The sequence below is a fragment of the Ammodytes marinus genome (assembly GCF_949987685.1).
Source record: "Ammodytes marinus genome assembly, contig: scaffold_96, whole genome shotgun sequence".
NCBI lineage: Eukaryota > Metazoa > Chordata > Actinopteri > Uranoscopiformes > Ammodytidae > Ammodytes > Ammodytes marinus.
In genome coordinates this window covers 62501-80000 of record NW_027648133.1, presented here as the reverse complement: position 1 = coordinate 80000, position 17500 = coordinate 62501, and the positions used below count along the sequence as shown (strand labels likewise).

At 42.7% G+C, this 17500-nt stretch overlaps 2 protein-coding genes across 2 annotated transcripts in view; both read left to right on the top strand.

Annotated features, from left to right (window-relative positions):
• LOC307270997 (arf-GAP with Rho-GAP domain, ANK repeat and PH domain-containing protein 3-like) overlaps window positions 1-17500 on the top strand; it is a gene marked incomplete at its 3' end in the record, with an annotated part of 64716 nt that overhangs the window by 22357 nt on the left and 24859 nt on the right. Inside the window, 5 exon segments of the mRNA XM_080054883.1 lie at window positions 701-845; window positions 3021-3088; window positions 3495-3600; window positions 7032-7179; window positions 14854-14922. Of these exon segments, the coding sequence (XP_079911009.1) occupies window positions 701-845; window positions 3021-3088; window positions 3495-3600; window positions 7032-7179; window positions 14854-14922 (536 nt within the window).
• Window positions 7448-9848, top strand: LOC307271001 (uncharacterized protein; the record flags this gene model as incomplete). Its single annotated transcript, XM_080054887.1, has 3 exons — window positions 7448-7541; window positions 7921-8232; window positions 8779-9848. 3 exons carry the CDS (start codon window positions 7448-7450, stop codon window positions 9846-9848), a joined length of 1476 nt encoding a protein of 491 aa, XP_079911013.1.

Here is a 17500-nt window from a genome sequence, read left to right as displayed (position 1 = left end):
ATCACTCAGTATGGTACGTAGCTTAGCGCATAGCATAGCATTCATCACTCAGTATGGTACGTAGCTTAGCGCATAGCATAGCATTTTTCACTCAGTATGGTACGTAGCTTAGCATCTAGCATAGCCACCTAGCATAGCACCTAGCATCGCACCTAGCATAGCATTCATCACTCAGTACGGTACGTAGCTTAGCATCTAGCATAGCCACCTAGCATCGCTTGATAATCGTTCTAAATATTTCGAACGATTAAAAAAAAGGTCTCCTGAAATTTGGGTTAGGGTGTTTATAATACAAATGGAAGGGGTGCCCGTAGCTCAGTGGGTAAGGTATGATGTGTGTGTGTGTGTGTGTGTGTGTGTGTGTGTGTGTGTGTGTGCGTGCCTCTGTGTGTGTCTCTGTGTGTGTGTGTGTGTGTGTGTGTGAGTGTGTGTGTGTGTGTTCCTGAATGTTACGCCTAGCTAACGTTGTGTGTGTGTGTGCTTCTGTGTTTTTATTGTGTGTGTGTGTGTGTGTGTGTGTGTGTGTGTGTGTGTGTGTGTGTGTGTGTGTGTGTGCGTGCCTCTGTGTGCGTGCCTCTGTGTGTGTGTGTGTGTGTGTGTGCGTGCCTCTGTGTGTGTGTGTGTGTGTGCGTGCCTCTGTGTGTGTGTGTGTGCGTGCCTCTGTGTGTGTGTGTGTGTGTGTGTGTGTGTTACCCTGTAGGCCTGGGTCATGAGGGAATCTACAGAAAGAACGGAGCGAAGTCGCGGATCAAACTTCTGATGGATGAGTTTCGCCGTGACGCGCGTAACGTGAAGCTGCGAATCGGAGACCACTGGATCGAGGACGTGACTGACGTGCTCAAGAGGTGTGATGAGAGAAAAATAACATAAACACACACACACACACGCACACACGCGCACGCACAGAAGCACGCACGCAGAAGCACACACAGAAGCACACACAGAAGCACACACAGAAGCACACACAGAAGCACACACAGAAGCATAGAAGCACGCTCACACACGCACGCAAACACAGAGACACACTCACTCACTCACAGAGGTGTGATGAGAGAAAATATTATACCTGTATCTCTGGAATAATCAACTACTAGCCTTTACTAGTGTGTGAATGAATGGAACCTGGAACCCTGTAAAGTTGACCAGTTTAAGACTCACTTTTTTTGCCTTGGCCTTATCTGTTGTGTTTTTTGTTAAAGAATCTGAGTCAGGCTTCTTCAAAAGCAGGTGAAGGTTTTACTTGCAACAGCAAATGCAAGGGAATCAACATGTATCACAAGTGTAGCTCACGTGATTGAGACAACGAAATGAACAGTGTACAGAGATTATATGTAGTGAAGATGGTGTGTGCGAAAACACACTAGGTTTGTGTGTCCAGGTCCTTGAGTTTCTGGAAAATATGGGGGATGAGTTTTAATTACACTGATAATAAAAATGATTGGAGTGCAAGAAGTCCTCGACCTTGAACATATGTGTGTGTTCGCATCTTGCTTCCCAGTATCTGTGTGCCAAAATTCCTTACGAGGCAGTTTTACTTCTTCAAGCAATAAGAGTAAAAACATGTTTACCACAGTGTTGTACACCAGAGTTCAGGGTCAGGGTCAGGGTCAGGGGTCAGGGTAAACTTTATTGTCCTGTTAAGGAAATTTGTCTTGGGCATTGTGCTACATTTTGCTTAACCAGTAGACAACAACACTATGACACAGTAAAAACACAGTAAAACCTTGGCCTACACATTGGACAAAGCTAAAACAACAAGAACATCACACGGTAATTCCAGGACATAAAAACATTCGGACAATTTAAAGTGCGAGGAATGTGCGAGAAAAAGTGCCTGAGTTTATTGCACACTGCTCTATTGCACGTGGTCTATTGCACTAGTTAACCAGGCCTATGGACATTAATGCATTTAAAATGATGTACAGTAAAATGTGAGGTGAATAGAATGACTAGCATTAATATGTTATACAATCATAGAGAAATAGATTTCCTCAACATTTTTTAATAATTTTTATTCTTAGACGTATTTACTAGTGTTTTACTATGTTTTAATGTTCTATGCACATTGTAAAGTACTTTGTGACCCTGTCTGTGAAAAGCGCTATATCAAAACATTTTACTTACTTACTTACTTACTTACTATAGCAATACTCTATTCTGTCTCCCCTGCCATCCTAAACCTCACACAGCACTCCTAATGAATGCTTATGCAGACCGGTTACTCCCTGTCCCTTGTCTTATGCCCAGATGTCTGATTTTCTCTCCATAGATTCTTCAGGTTTGAGATGCACTTTGTGATTGAAGCAATTCACAAAGCACTTTAAAAACGATTACTTGTGTGTTGAATATTGTTGTTGCAAATGTGTGTGTTGCTGGATTATGTAATGTGTATGAGTGTGATGTGTGTGTTTGTTGATTATGAAGTGTGTGCGCTGCTTAAAGGCCTACTTCACCGGTTTGAATATGAAGGTGTATTGAATTCTGAGATCCTATGTAGTATAAATGTGCAAAACATTTTTAAATTGGTTCATCCTAGCCTGAGAAAAGGCAGAAAGAGTTTTTTTTTTAACCCTATATTAATCTTACTGTGACATCACAGTAAGATAAATATAGGGTTAAAAAAAAAATTACTTTGTAAATATTACTGTGATGTCACAGTAAAAGACATCACAGTAATATTTACAAAGTAAGGTTTGTTTTTAACCCTATATTTATCTTACTGTGATGTCACAGTAAGATTAATATAGGGTTAAAAAAACACTCTTTCTGCCTTTTCTCAGGCTAGGATGAACCAATTTCAATTTTTTTTGCACATTTATACTACATAGGATCTCAGAATTCAATACACCTTCATATTCAAACCGGTGAAGTAGGCCTTTAAGTTTGTTGATTGTGTTTCTTTTTTTTTGATTTATTATTATTATTTGTATTATTATCTTGGAACAGCTATTCTTTGAATAAACACTTATTCAATAATAATAATAATACAACAAACTTATTGTGTGATTTTCTCTCCATAGATTCTTCAGGGAGATAGACGACCACATCTTCATGGCAGACCTTCACCCGCTGTGGCAAGACGCTGCTAGTGAGTTAAAGACCTACTTCATTGGTGGAGTTAAAGACCTACTTCATTGGTGGAGATAATAAAGTATATATCTATCTATCTATATGAAGGTGTATTGAACTCTGAGATCCTATGAAGTATAAATGTGCAAAACATTTTAGAAATCGGTTCATCCTAGCCTGAGAAAAGGCAGAAAGAATGTTTTACGGTCTCACTGTCTAACCCTACATTTTCCCATGTGTGACATCACACATGGGAAAATGTAAGGTTAGGATTAACAGGACAGCTGGGCCAAGGGAAGACTGAGGGAAGACTGAGGGAAGAAAAACCTCATTCATTATATTATAATAGTGATTTTATAATGATAGAACGCCGGTTCCGTATGGGTGAAGTATTCCTTTAATGTTGATCCTGTTTTCTCCTCCAGAAATCCCTCAGAAGAGTCATCGTTTAGATCGATACAAAGAAATCATCAGGAGCCTTCCACGAGTCAACAGGACCACACTGGCTGCTCTCATCAGCCACCTGTACAGGTACACAGACAGACAGACAGACAGACAGACAGGCAGGCAGGCAGGCAGGCAGGCAGGCAGGCAGGCAGGCAGGCAGGCAGGCAGGCAGGCAGGCAGGCAGACAGACAGACAGACAGAGAGACAGACAGACAGGCAGGCAGACAGACAGACATGCAGGCAGACAGACAGACAGACAGACAGACAGACAGACATACAGGCAGGCAGGCAGGCAGGCAGGCAGGCAGACAGACAGACAGACAGACAGACAGACAGACAGACAGACAGACAGACAGGCAGACAGACAGACAGACAGACAGGCAGACAGACAGACAGACAGACAGACAGACAGACAGACAGACAGGCAGACAGACAGACAGACAGACAGACAGAAAGGCAGACAGACAGACAGACAGACAGACAGACAGACAGACAGACAGACAGACAGACAGACAGACAGACAGACACACAGGCAGACAGACAGACAGACAGGCAGACACACAGGCAGACAGACAGGCAGACAGACAGACAGACAGGCAGACAGACAGACAGACATACAGGCAGACAGACAGACAGACAGACAGGTAGACAGGCAGACAGACAGGTACACATACAGACACACAGAAAGACACAGACAGACAGACAGACAGACAGACAGACAGACACACACACACACACACACACACACACACACACACACACACACACACACACTTCTTCTATATTGCATTGTTGAAAGGAGCCTGGGACTGGCTTTCATCACCAACAACTGCTGCTGTAATTGTTGGTGACAAATGCACATTTTTACTAAAAACTTTTATTATACCACAAATAAACCTCTTTTTTATTTTATATACCCAGGAGAAAACCCATTCAAGGGCCACACATAGTTACAGACAAACACACAAGGACAAAGTTAAAAGACCTAAAATCTAAGCAAATCAATTCACATGACATCGTTTTAAAACATGTATCCTCCCACCCTCCCTCTCCCAGGGAGCCGAAGGGTGCAGACCACAAACACAACCAGACAAACCAACATTTTAACATGGACGACATGGAGCTTGATTTAACTTAAATTGCACTTTGCTGTCTATAAAAAAACAGAACAATCTCTTCACCTCGCTCTTGCAGGCTGAGACACACACACACACACACACACACACACACCTACACACACACACTTCTCTTCTTCTTAAGTTGTCCGTCGATTTCGACGATGACGTCACATTTATGCCCTTGAGGATGAAGAATCAGAAGAATCAAAAAGTCCATGGCTCTTGGCTACTTCTGATGGGTTCGTCTGTGGCTGTGCAGTCCTATTCGTGATCCGCAAATTCGGTTACATACATCACAGCAGAATTCCCCTTGCGTAGCGGGTGGTTGATGACGTAGTACCCGCTTTGCTGCTGCTTTGTTTTTTAATTGAGTTGCGTAGGTTACAGAGCCTTTGTGACAGGATACACTCCATTGATGTCGGTCAGAGGCCAATGTCTCCAGCACTAGTGGTTGGATGCCACACAACTTAAGAGAAGTTTTCAAGTGATCTTTGTATCTCTTGCGCTGACCTCCTGCTGACCTACTGCTGTCTGGGATCTCTCCGTATAGGACCTTTCGGGGTAGCCTATCCTGAGGCATGCGGATTACATGTCCTGCCCAGCGCAGCTGTTTTTGGAAAAGCAAGACTTCCAGGGGCTCGATGTTAGCGCGTTCATAAAGTTCAGTTTTTGGGATCCTGTGCCACCACTTCAGTCCCAGTATGCGCTGAAGGCAGCCTGTATGGAATGATTCCAGTTTACTGAGATGTTTCCTATATGGAACCCACGCCTCACAGCCATACAGAAGGATAGATAAGCATATTGCTTTGTAAACACACATTTTGGTATGTATTGTTAGGTCCCTGTTATGAAAGACTCTGCTGTTCAGTCTTCCAAAGGAGGCAGATGCTAGGCTGATTCTTCTGTGGACTTCGTTGGTAATGTCACCAGTGTCTGTGACTATGGAGCCTAAATATGGAAAGTGTGGGACGGTCTTGAGTTGTTGGTTGTTAATATGGAATGTGACGGGGTCTTGAGGAGGATCCCGCATTATTAAAACCTCAGTTTTGGATGTATTGATAGTAAGACCGGCACGGTTGTATGTGTCGGCTAGGGTGTTTAGGGTGTGCTGCAGGTGTTCAGGTGAACAGCTGACATAGGCAGCATCATCTGCATACTGCAGATCACGGATGATTTCTTTTGTCACTTTGGTTTTTGCTTGGAGGCGTCTGAGGTTGAATAAATTACCATCGAGGCGATATTTGATGGGGATCCCGGCATCCGGCAAGAGCAAATGGGCGGAAGTCTTCATAACACCGGCTAGGAAGAGGTTAAAGAGTATGGGGGCAATAACACAGCCCTGCCTGACACCCGAACCTACTGTGAAGGGGTCAGATTTCCCACCTCCACTGATGACGCGTGCCATAGCCCCATCATGGAGGGCTGTTAGAACTGCAAGGAAGGTCGGAGGGCAGCCAAATTTCTCCAGGATGCTCCAGAGAAGTGGCCTGTTGACTGTATCAAAGGCCTTTGTTAAGTCGACAAAGACCATATAAAGTGGTTTGTGGTGTTCTCGACACTTTTCTTGCAGCTGCCTTGCTACAAAGAGCATGTCAATGGTACTTCTCTGCTTTCTAAAACCACATTGTGTTTCAGGTAAAACATCCTCGGCAATGTGTACAAGGAGCCGAAACAGCATGAGCCTTGTAAGGACTTTGCCCGCTGCAGAGAGCAGTGAAATTCCGCGGCTGTTTCCACACACAGCCGCGTCACCCTTCTTTTTGTAGATGTTTGTGATGTCAGCGTCTTTCCACTGTTGTGGGACGCATTTACTAACCCAGATGATTGTGATGATGGCGTGGATGTTATTTATGATGGCATCACCGCCATACTTAAGTATTTCTGCGGGTAAGCCATCAGGTCCAGTTGCCTTGTTGTTTTTAAGGCTATCAATGGATGTCTTGACTTCAGCATGGGAAGGGGGAGCGTCCAGCTCCTGAATGAATGGTAGATCAGGGAGTTCATTGAGCAGGTTAGGGTCAGTTTGCGTGTTTTTGTTCAGAAGATCTTGGTAGTATTCTGCCCAGCGTGTGAGGATCTCTGTTTTCTCTGTGTGCAGTGTGTTCCCATCTGCACTTCTGACTGGGTGGGAGGCATTTTTGTAAGGCCCCACACACACACACACACACACACACACACACACACACACACACACACACACACACACACACACACACACACACACCTACACACACACACACACACACACACACACACACACACACACACACACACACACACACACACACACACACAGACACACACACACACCCACACACACACACACACACACACACACACACACACACACACACACACACACACACACAAATCAAACCAATCCTCTTCTATTTCCAGAGTGCAGAAGTGTGCAGACCTGAACCAGATGTGCACTAAAAACCTTTCCCTGCTGTTTGCCCCGAGCCTGTTCCAGACGGACGGGAAAGGAGCCAGCGAGGTGAAGATTGTGGAAGACCTCATAGACAACTACCTCTACGTGTTTGAGGTTAGTACACACACAGATGGTTCAGTATGGTTCAGTATAGCCTGGTTTACACTGGGTATGGTTCAGTATGGTACAGTATAGCCTGGTTTACACTGAGCATGGTTCAGTATGGTACAGTATAGCCTGTGAGTGAGTGAGTGAGTGAGTGAGTGAGTGAGTGAGTGAGTGAGTGAGTGAGTGAGTGAGTGAGTGAGTGAGTGAGTGAGTGAGTGAGTGAGTGAGTGAGTGAGTGTGTGTGTGTGTGTGTGTGTGTGTAACCTGGTTTAGTATGTGGTTCGGGAAAGGAGCCAGTGAGGTGAAGATTGTGGAAGACCTCATAGACAACTACCTCTACGTGTTTGAGGTCAGTACACACACAGATGGTACAGTATGGTTCAGTATAGCCTGGTTTACACTGAGTATGGTTCACTATTCACCTTATTCTGGAACGTAACCATGGAGGATAGCGGAGCCGTTCCAAATGTGTACGGGCTTCCGGTTGTCGCGCAAAGTAGCGGTTGGTGCTTTGTAGCAGTGTATTGGGAGTGAAAGTAGCGTAATTTTGAAAGTGATCTAGAAGCGGTTTGTTGAAAAAGTGATTTAGTATAATTTTGAAGCAGTTTGAAGAAAGTATTTAGTAGCAGTTTGATGTGAGTTTTTATGTAGGAAGTGTTTGAAGAGTCTAGTCTACTCTACTGTTTATTAGTTTAGCTAGCTATTATTTTGTTTGTTGTCTTGTCATGTCGAGCATCATATGTTCAGTCAAAGGCTGCCATAATAATTGGAAGAAAAGACGGGAGTTTCTACAGCAGGAATGTGTTATACATCGGTCTCAGCTTCGGTCCGAGTGTACCTGCGGATCCCCATACGATCTTCACCCACCGCCGAAGGGAGATGAAGCACTGAGACTCTGGCTGAAGGCGTTAAACCTAAAGAAACCCCCAAAGCGCCCTTTTGTGTGCTCCTTCCACTTTGTGGATAAGAAGCCAAGTGGAGAGCATCCCTACCCGGAGAAGTGGCTTGGCTATGAAGTTCCATTGAGGACACCACGCCGGGTGCTACTCAGACAATCAGGTATGTCATTGTCAACATATCAAATACGATCTTCTGTTATAGCCTACTGGTTGGATAAAAGTAACATTTTGTAACAATAATATAAAAATAAAAAAAACTGTGATAAAGTGCTATCATTTAACATTTTATTAAGAAGAAATATATGCTATGCCTGTCGGTATTCTATTTTTTGTTTAACCTTTATTTAACCAGTTGAAGTCTCATTGAGATTAAAAATGTCTTTTACAAGAGAGTCCTGGCCAAGACAGGCAGCAGCACAGCTAGTTACAGACAATCATTTAAAAACAACAGATGACATATAGTCACAGTCAGAACATCATCATCAAACAAAGCATGTACAGACAGAATAGCCAGCTTAAACATTATTAAGAAAGGATTTATATAGGCCTGTATATAGGCGTATACCTATAATGACCACATACTCTTGTCAGTTAATTGTGGACATGTAATTGAAAAATTCTCATTCACAAAAGTATCCAGTGGAAACATTCTTTTATTTGTTTTCAGGTTACATATTATTGAAATACTTTTTTTCCATTTCACTAGATGAAAATGAAGTACCTAGTAGTACTGAGCATGAAGCCACGGAGCATGAAGCCATGGACCATGATGAGCCGAACCCCAGGAAAGATGTGATGACCCAGTGGGAGGACCGGTCACTTGGTGACCATATCTATAGCGCAACTCTGCCCCTGATTCCTTTGCCCACCACTGCTGACAAGGGAACACAATGTGCTGCTGAACCCATCTACTCATCTCTGCTGAGGACTGAAGCGCTTGCCCTGCTCTACACAGGCTTGTCCCTGGGTGGTTTTCATTCTGTAGCAAAACACCTTCAAACCTTCTACAAAGGCTGCTTCCAGATCAACCAAACAGACCAGCTCCTCATGACTCTGATGAAGTTGAGGCTTAATTTGCTCCAGGGTGACTTGGCTGAAAGATTTGGAGCCTCTCAGAGTGTAGTCAGTAGAGTGGTCAGCTACTGGATTGATCTGATGGAGGAACATCTAAGAGACTACATCCCATGGCTTCCAAGGGAAACCATTCGCGCTACAATGCCGCAATGCTTCAAAGAGCACTATCCAGCCACCACGTGCATAATAGACTGCTCAGAGATCCCCCTCCAGAAGGCAAGGAATCTTGATTCCCGGGGAGAGTCATACAGCCACTACTATGCACAGAATACTGTGAAGTTCATGGTGGCAATTGCACCCTGTGGCCTTATAATGTTTATCTCGCCAGCGTATGGAGGTCGGTGTAGCGACAAGTTTATTACAAACAACTCAGGGTTCCTGGAGTACATTCGCCCAGGAGACGAAGTCATGGCCGACAGAGGCTTCACCATCCAAGATCTGCTCGGGGAAAGGAAGGTGAAGCTAACCATACCGGCATTCACAAGAAGAGGGGCACAATTATCGGATGAAGACACCACCAGTACAAGAAGAATTGCCAATGTTAGAGTCCACGTTGAGAGGATAATTTGCCGATTGAAGCACTTCAGGATCCTCTCACAGGTTGTGCCAATTACATTTGCACCTAAAATGGACAAAGTACTGAGAATTTGTGCTGCTCTTTGCAACTTGCGGGGTGACATGATTCACGATGATGCTGAGTAAGATTAAAAGAGATGAAAGTGAGATGTAAAAAATGTACAGTTAGATATAGAATGTTTACTTATTAGTTCACCAGATTAATGTACAGTTAGATATAGAATATGTTTACTTATTACTACAACAGATTAATGTACAGTTAGATATAGAATATGTTTACTTATTACTACAGTTAGATATAGAATATGTTTACTTATTACTACAGTTAGATATAGAATATGTTTACTTATTACTACAACAGATTAATGTACAGTTAGATATAGAATGTTTACTTATTACTACAGTTAGATATAGAATATGTTTACTTATTAGTTCACCAGATTAATGTACAGTTAGATATAGAATATGTTTACTTATTACTACAACAGATTAATGTACAGTTTGATATAAATGTTGGCTTATTACCAATAAAGATGAATGTTGGCTTATTTACTACTATAGATGAATGTTGGCTTATTACTACTATAGATGAATGTTGGCTTATTACCAATAAAGATGAATGTTGGCTTATTTACTACTATAGATGAATGTTGGCTTATTACTACTATAGATGAATGTTGGCTTATTACTAGTATAGATGAATATACAGCTAGATATAAATGTTTACCACTTAAAGCAAACAGTTAGATGTTGAGTTACTGACAAAGCTGCTTGTACCTATCGCTTAGCAACAATCTGTCCGCTTGAAATTCCTCTACAATATATGGCAGCATGCATCTGAAATAGAAAGCCTTAAGCCGTTGCACAACTTCTGCACAGAAATCTCCATCATATTCTACACTCAGAAGGACTTGCTGGGATGGGGTCCAGATGAGCAGCTTCGATGCCGTCAGCCCTGTGCAGAACATTCCAAGCTGCATCTGCATGTAGTAGCCTCGTGGCCCATGTGGTCGGAGTTTATAAGCCCCGTCAACCATCTTCACATCAGAGGTCTTGCTGCTGAAGAGATTTTCCAGAGATTCAAAGGATTTCCCCAAGACTGGACACTTAATCTCCAACAGTTCCTCTGTGTTCAACACTCCGTCAGGGCTTGCTGACAGCCATGGCTCTTCAGCACTGACCACTGTGCCTCTGTGACTAACAGAGTAGCCACAGCCTTCGAGCCACGTGGAAGCAACCAGCTCACTCTCCTTCCCATAACGTGTAGCTGCATTCCCATGGAACCTCGGATACAGGTGCTCTTGCAGGAACTTCTCCGGACTGGCTCTGAGTGGAACCCTCTTTGCAGAGCTAGCGGTGATGCGTATTTTACGAGCATCATGCCACAGGTGTGAGGCACTTTGATCTCTGGTTATGCTATCGAGTGTTGAACATTTGCTCAGGTCAAGTGCAATGAAAGTAGTGTAAAAAGACAGACACTTTAGACAGGTGGTTGGTACAGCATGCTCCCCATGTTGAAGAGAATCTGGCTGGGATAGCTCTGAGCTAAGCTGAGCATTGAAACATGTGTGCAATAGTGATCCTACAGGGAACTTCAGGTGGCTCTGGCCTTCCCTCAACTTCTCATGGGAAGGAAATGCAGGGGTGGGCGGCAGAGGTGGACATTGTGCCCTTACATCTGGGTGCTGAAGTTGGTCAGTGGCCATGTGGTGTAAAAAATGTATTTCTGCCAGCCGCTTGGGGGCAAGATTCCTCTGCGTTCCAGCATTCCAGTTACGTTGCTCATCTGTGCATGATATACCCGTGAGCCTCTGGGACACAGCATTCTGGACCTGAGACAGAGGCAGTAACAGTTAGAATAAAACAAAGACATTTTTCAAGCAGCATTCTAGTGATTGGACCGATATACAGCAATTCTAAATCTTTCAGATAAAAAAAACCCAGACATCTAAATATTCAGATTATAAACTTACTTTCGATCCATGAGATATAATTAGACTTGTACTTACTGTGACATCTCCAGCCATTTTTTCTTAATAGCTGAAATGTTAACACCAATCTGTGCAACTGATTTGGCTACTATCAAATAAACAGAAACAACTCAAGGATATAGCAAGTTTTTATGTAAATATGATTTGATATTACTTACCTTGACTCCATACATTGTACTTACCTTCTTCCTCCTCTGCCAATATGAGATTTGACTAGATACTTACATATTCTCCATGATTGTCACTCTAGCAGATCTGTGATACACAAAAAACATGTTAGCATTACCCACATTACAGTCACATCTTATTCTATTGTTTGAATATGAACTGTTGAATGCTTTTTAACTGGATTAGCTGCAAACATTTCATATACAAGGCTACATCAAGAGTCAAGTCAGCTTTATTATCAATTCTTAAAATATGCAGGCATAAGGATCGACCCACGGTGCAATAGGAACGATAATAATAAAATAAAGTAGAATAAGATAAAGATAAACAATAATTACATTAAATACATTTTATTCTAGTCAATAGTCTTCCTGTAATGTTTCTATTTTTCGACAAGATTGAGGTTGTGTTAACACATATAGTTATTTTCTTGATGATCTAAGTGTGGAGTGATACAGCTAGACTCTAATACATGTAGTTGTCAGGTCAATTGTTAAAAAGGGCTTGTTTGAAACATAGATAGTTTGAACGCAACGTAAAATACAGCTACTATTTTTCTTTTACTTTATTAACCACATAGGCCTACGTAGGCTATACAAAGATAATCAGCTAATGTGACTTGAGTTTACAGTTTCAAACAGAGCACTATTCCCGTGTATGCTTGACAATCATTGCATGTACAATAAATAAAACATTATACTTTATTACCTTCCGCAAAATTGAAGCTGCGTGGCTGCATGACTTCCCCAGGCCAGCGATGCAGGAGCACCCTGCTGTCTCCACTGCTCCCAGGCTTGTCACCAGTACCCAGGGAAAGTGCACTGGACTGCTGGACTGACTGGGCTGAACATCAGCCTTCAGAAATACCAGATCCTCATTGACTTGGTGTAGTAAAATACGGCCCACTTTACCACTGTGGAGGTATTGGTAGGCTTCAGTGCTCTTGTAATTTTTCATGATACTTCCATCAACTCCAAGGGACAGCACAAAATAATTAAAAATATCCCCATAACTGATCTCTGGCCACTTTCGCAAATCATCCTCCCAGCCGTTGCCGATCCTCGAAGGGTGCAATATTTTAACACCGTCTGATCGCACTAGCGTATAACTAGTATGCTCCCACGCTGTAACTGGGCTAGCCATGTCAGCTAGGTAAACAATATTTAACTATTTTGAGTGTAGATCAATCTTTTAAACGATTTGTTATTCCCTAAACTTCAAATTTGCGTCTTTGTTTTTCGCTGTTTGTACTTCTTGTTTTCCGCTGTGGTTGAACCGGAAGAACCTTAACAATCTCACTCGAACCGGAAGTGTAAAAAGGGGCGGGGCTACATAAGGTGAATAGCCTGGTTCACACTGGGTATGGTTCACTATAGCCTGGTTTACACTGGGTATGGTTCAGTATAGCCTGGTTTACACTGAGCATGGTTCAGTATGGTACAGTATAGCCTGTGAGTGAGTGAGTGAGTGAGTGAGTGAGTGAGTGAGTGAGTGAGTGAGTGAGTGAGTGAGTGAGTGAGTGAGTGAGTGAGTGAGTGAGTGAGTGAGTGAGTGAGTGAGTGAGTGAGTGTGTGTAACCTGGTTTAGTATGTGGTTCGGGAAAGGAGCCAGTGAGGTGAAGATTGTGGAGGACCTCATAGACAACTACCTCTACGTGTTTGAGGTCAGTACACACACAGATGGTTCAGTATGGTTCAGTATAGCCTGGTTTACACTGGGTATGGTTCACTATAGCCTGGTTTACACTGGGTATGGTTCAGTATGGTACATTATATATACAGTATCTGTCTCTGTGTGTGTGTGTGTGTGTGTGTGTGTGTGTGTGTGTGTGTGTGTGTGTGTGTGTGTGTGTAGCCTGGTATTTGAGGTCAGTACACACACAGATGGTTCACTATAGCCTGGTTTACACTGGGTATGGTTCAGTATAGCCTGGTTAAGTGTGTGGTTCGGTTTGGTTCGGAAAAGCAGTTGGACAGCCAACTACCTCTACGTCAGGGGTGTCCAAACTTTTTTCACTGAGGGCCACATAGCCTAAAGAAAAATCTTTCGAAGGGCCGGGCCACTTGGCAAAAATAACACATTTATCAGGACATGTAGCTGCTCTGATGTTTAGTTTCATAGTGTCTTCTTAAATTGTAATTCTTCTTCACGGCAACACTTTCCTTGCATATTAAACAGACACATTTCCCCTCAGAGCCGGCCCAAGCCTTCATGGGGCCCTAAGCAGAATTGATTAGGGGGGCCCCTCTCCAATGTTAGCGCTGCCCAAATCATAGACTATTGTTAGATGCCTTCAGACACCCAGTGTTTCTGCTATTGCCTCCAATGTCCCGGTGGGTGAAGATAGTAGCCAGCCGAGTTCTTGACCTTTCTAGGAGGGTCCGGGGGTATGCCCCCCCGGGATATTTTTTTAACTTTTTAAAGTGAAATGCATGAATCTGGTGCACTTTGAGAGTAAAATCAAGAGGCTTAATCTGAAGAATTTTGTGTGAAAAAATAATTTAGAGACACTGTGTCAGATGAATTTGGAGCTATTGAAGAAGGACACATGGATTTTCCATAATAATATTAATTTAAAATAAAATATTATGCAGGGTCCTCTGGGATGGGCTTGTTGCTCATTTTCTTTTATGAGATGTATTTCTCTGTAATATAATGAATGCATTTAAATTATTTAAAAACTAAAAGCGCCATATTACATTATATTTTTTAAATGTGCTGCGGGCCAATAAATCAGTTTTGACACCCCTGCACTAGTGGATTAACAACAAAAAAAAAAAAAAAAAATATTTAAAAAAAATTAAAATCGGCCGCGGGCCAATAAAAAGCCTGCCGCTGGCCGCAAATTGCCCACGGGCCGTAGTTTGGACACCCCTGCTCTACGTGTTTGAAACACATACAGCTGAGTAGTCACACACATGGAGGACGAATGAAGTGATTTGAATTTAATTTAAATGAACTTTCTGTTTCAGATCGACGAGGAGCATCAGACCCAGATTGAGCTGGAGATTAGCCTCATCACCACCTGGAAGGACACGCAGGTAAACTACAGAACCTAGGCTCTAGAACACGCAGGTAAACTACAGAACCTAGGCTTTAGAACACGCAGGTAAACTACAGAACCTAGGCTTTAGAACACGCAGGTAAACTACAGAACCTAGGCTTTAGAACACGCAGGTAAACTACAGAACCTAGGCTTTAGAACACGCAGGTAAACTACAGAACCTAGGCTCTAGAACACACAGGTAAACTACAGAACCTAGGCTTTAGAACACGCAGGTAAACTACAGAACCTAGGCTTTAGAACACGCAGGTAAACTACAGAACCTAGGCTTTAGAACACACAGGTAAACTACAGAACCTAGGCTCTAGAACACACAGGTAAACTACAGAACCTAGGCTTTAGAACACGCAGGTAAACTACAGAACCTAGGCTTTAGAACACACAGGTAAACTACAGAACCTAGGCTTTAGAACACACAGGTAAACTACAGAACCTAGGCTCTAGAACACGCAGGTAAACTACAGAACCTAGGCTTTAGAACACACAGGTAAACTACAGAACCTAGGCTCTAGAACACGCAGGTAAACTACAGAACCTAGGCTTTAGAACACGCAGGTAAACTACAGAACCTAGGCTCTAGAACACGCAGGTAAACTACAGAACCTAGGCTCTAGAACACGCAGGTAAACTACAGAACCTAGGCTCTGGAACACGCAGGTAAACTACAGAACCTAGGCTCTAGAACACGCAGGTAAACTACAGAACCTAGGCTTTAGAACACGCAGGTAAACTACAGAACCTAGGCTCTAGAACACGCAGGTAAACTACAGAACCTAGGCTCTAGAACACGCAGGTAAACTACAGAACCTAGGCTCTGGAACACGCAGGTAAACTACAGAACCTAGGCTTTAGAACACGCAGGTAAACTACAGAACCTAGGCTTTGGAACACGCAGGTAAACTACAGAACCTAGGCTTTGGAACACGCAGGTAAACTACAGAACCTAGGCTTTAGAACACACAGGTAAACTACAGAACCTAGGCTTTGGAACACACAGGTAAACAAGACATATAGATTTAATGGTGCAAAAAATGGGGAGAAACATATCTGTTGTCAAGAGATGCTCTTCTTTTTTAACACCATATCTGACCGAACAGGTCCTGCAAACCTTAGTGTTATCACACTTAGATTACTGCCCGGTGGTCTGGTCAGGTACCACACAAACTAATCTAGGGAAGCTACAACGGGCTCAGAACAGAGCAGCTCGCCTTGCCCTTCAGTGCACAATGAGAGCTAAAATAAACGACATGCATGACCAACTCCTCTGGCTAAAAGTAGATGAGAGGGTAAAAGCTTCCCTTCTCTCATTTGTGAAAAATATCAATGTACTTAAAACCCCTGATTGTTTGTATAGGCAACTCACACTCAGTTCTAATGCACACACATACCCCACTAGACATGCCACCAGTGGAAACTACACTATTCCACAAGCCAAAACAAATTCAAAACAACGTACAGTGTTGTATAGAGCTATGGTTGAATGGAACTCCCTCCCAGGGCATATCTCTAAAAATCAGAATAAAAATGGGTTCAAAAAACATGTGAAACAACACCTAATTGCTGTCCGCATCAGAGATTAGAGACCTGCTATTTTTATATATTTTTTTTTAAATGCTTTTTGTTTTTTGTTTTTTTGTGTATTAATGGTTTCGTTCCTATATGTTTTGTGATTGTTTTTCTTTGTATACATTTATTTATTTTTGTTTTTTATTTATTTATATATATATTTTTTTTTTTTATATGTTTTTCTTTTTTTGTATATGTCTTGTGTGGACCCCAGGAAGAGTAGCTGATGTTTCTGCATCAGCTAATGGGGATCCTAATAAAATCAAATCAAATCAAACTACAGAACCTAGGCTTTGGAACACGCAGGTAAACTACAGAACCTAGGCTTTAGAACACGCAGGTAAACTACAGAACCTAGGCTTTAGAACACGCAGGTAAACTACAGAACCTAGGCTTTAGAACACGCAGGTAAACTACAGAACCTAGGCTTTAGAACACGCAGGTAAACTACAGAACCTAGGCTCTAGAACACGCAGGTAAACTACAGAACCTAGGCTCTAGAACACGCAGGTAAACTACAGAACCTAGGCTCTAGAACACGCAGGTAAACTACAGAACCTAGGCTTTAGAACACGCAGGTAAACTACAGAACCTAGGCTTTAGAACACGCAGGTAAACTACAGAACCTAGGCTCTAGAACACGCAGGTAAACTACAGAACCTAGGCTCTAGAACACGCAGGTAAACTACAGAACCTAGGCTCTAGAACACGCAGGTAAACTACAGAACCTAGGCTTTAGAACACACAGGTAAACTACAGAACCTAGGCTTTAGAACACGCAGGTAAACTACAGAACCTAGGCTTTAGAACACGCAGGTAAACTACAGAGTCTAGGCTTTAGAACACACAGGTAAACTACAGAACCTAGGCTTTAGAACACGCAGGTAAACTACAGAGTCTAGGCTTTAGAACACACAGGTAAACTACAGAACCTAGGCTTTAGAACACGCAGGTAAACTACAGAGTCTAGGCTTTAGAACACACAGGTA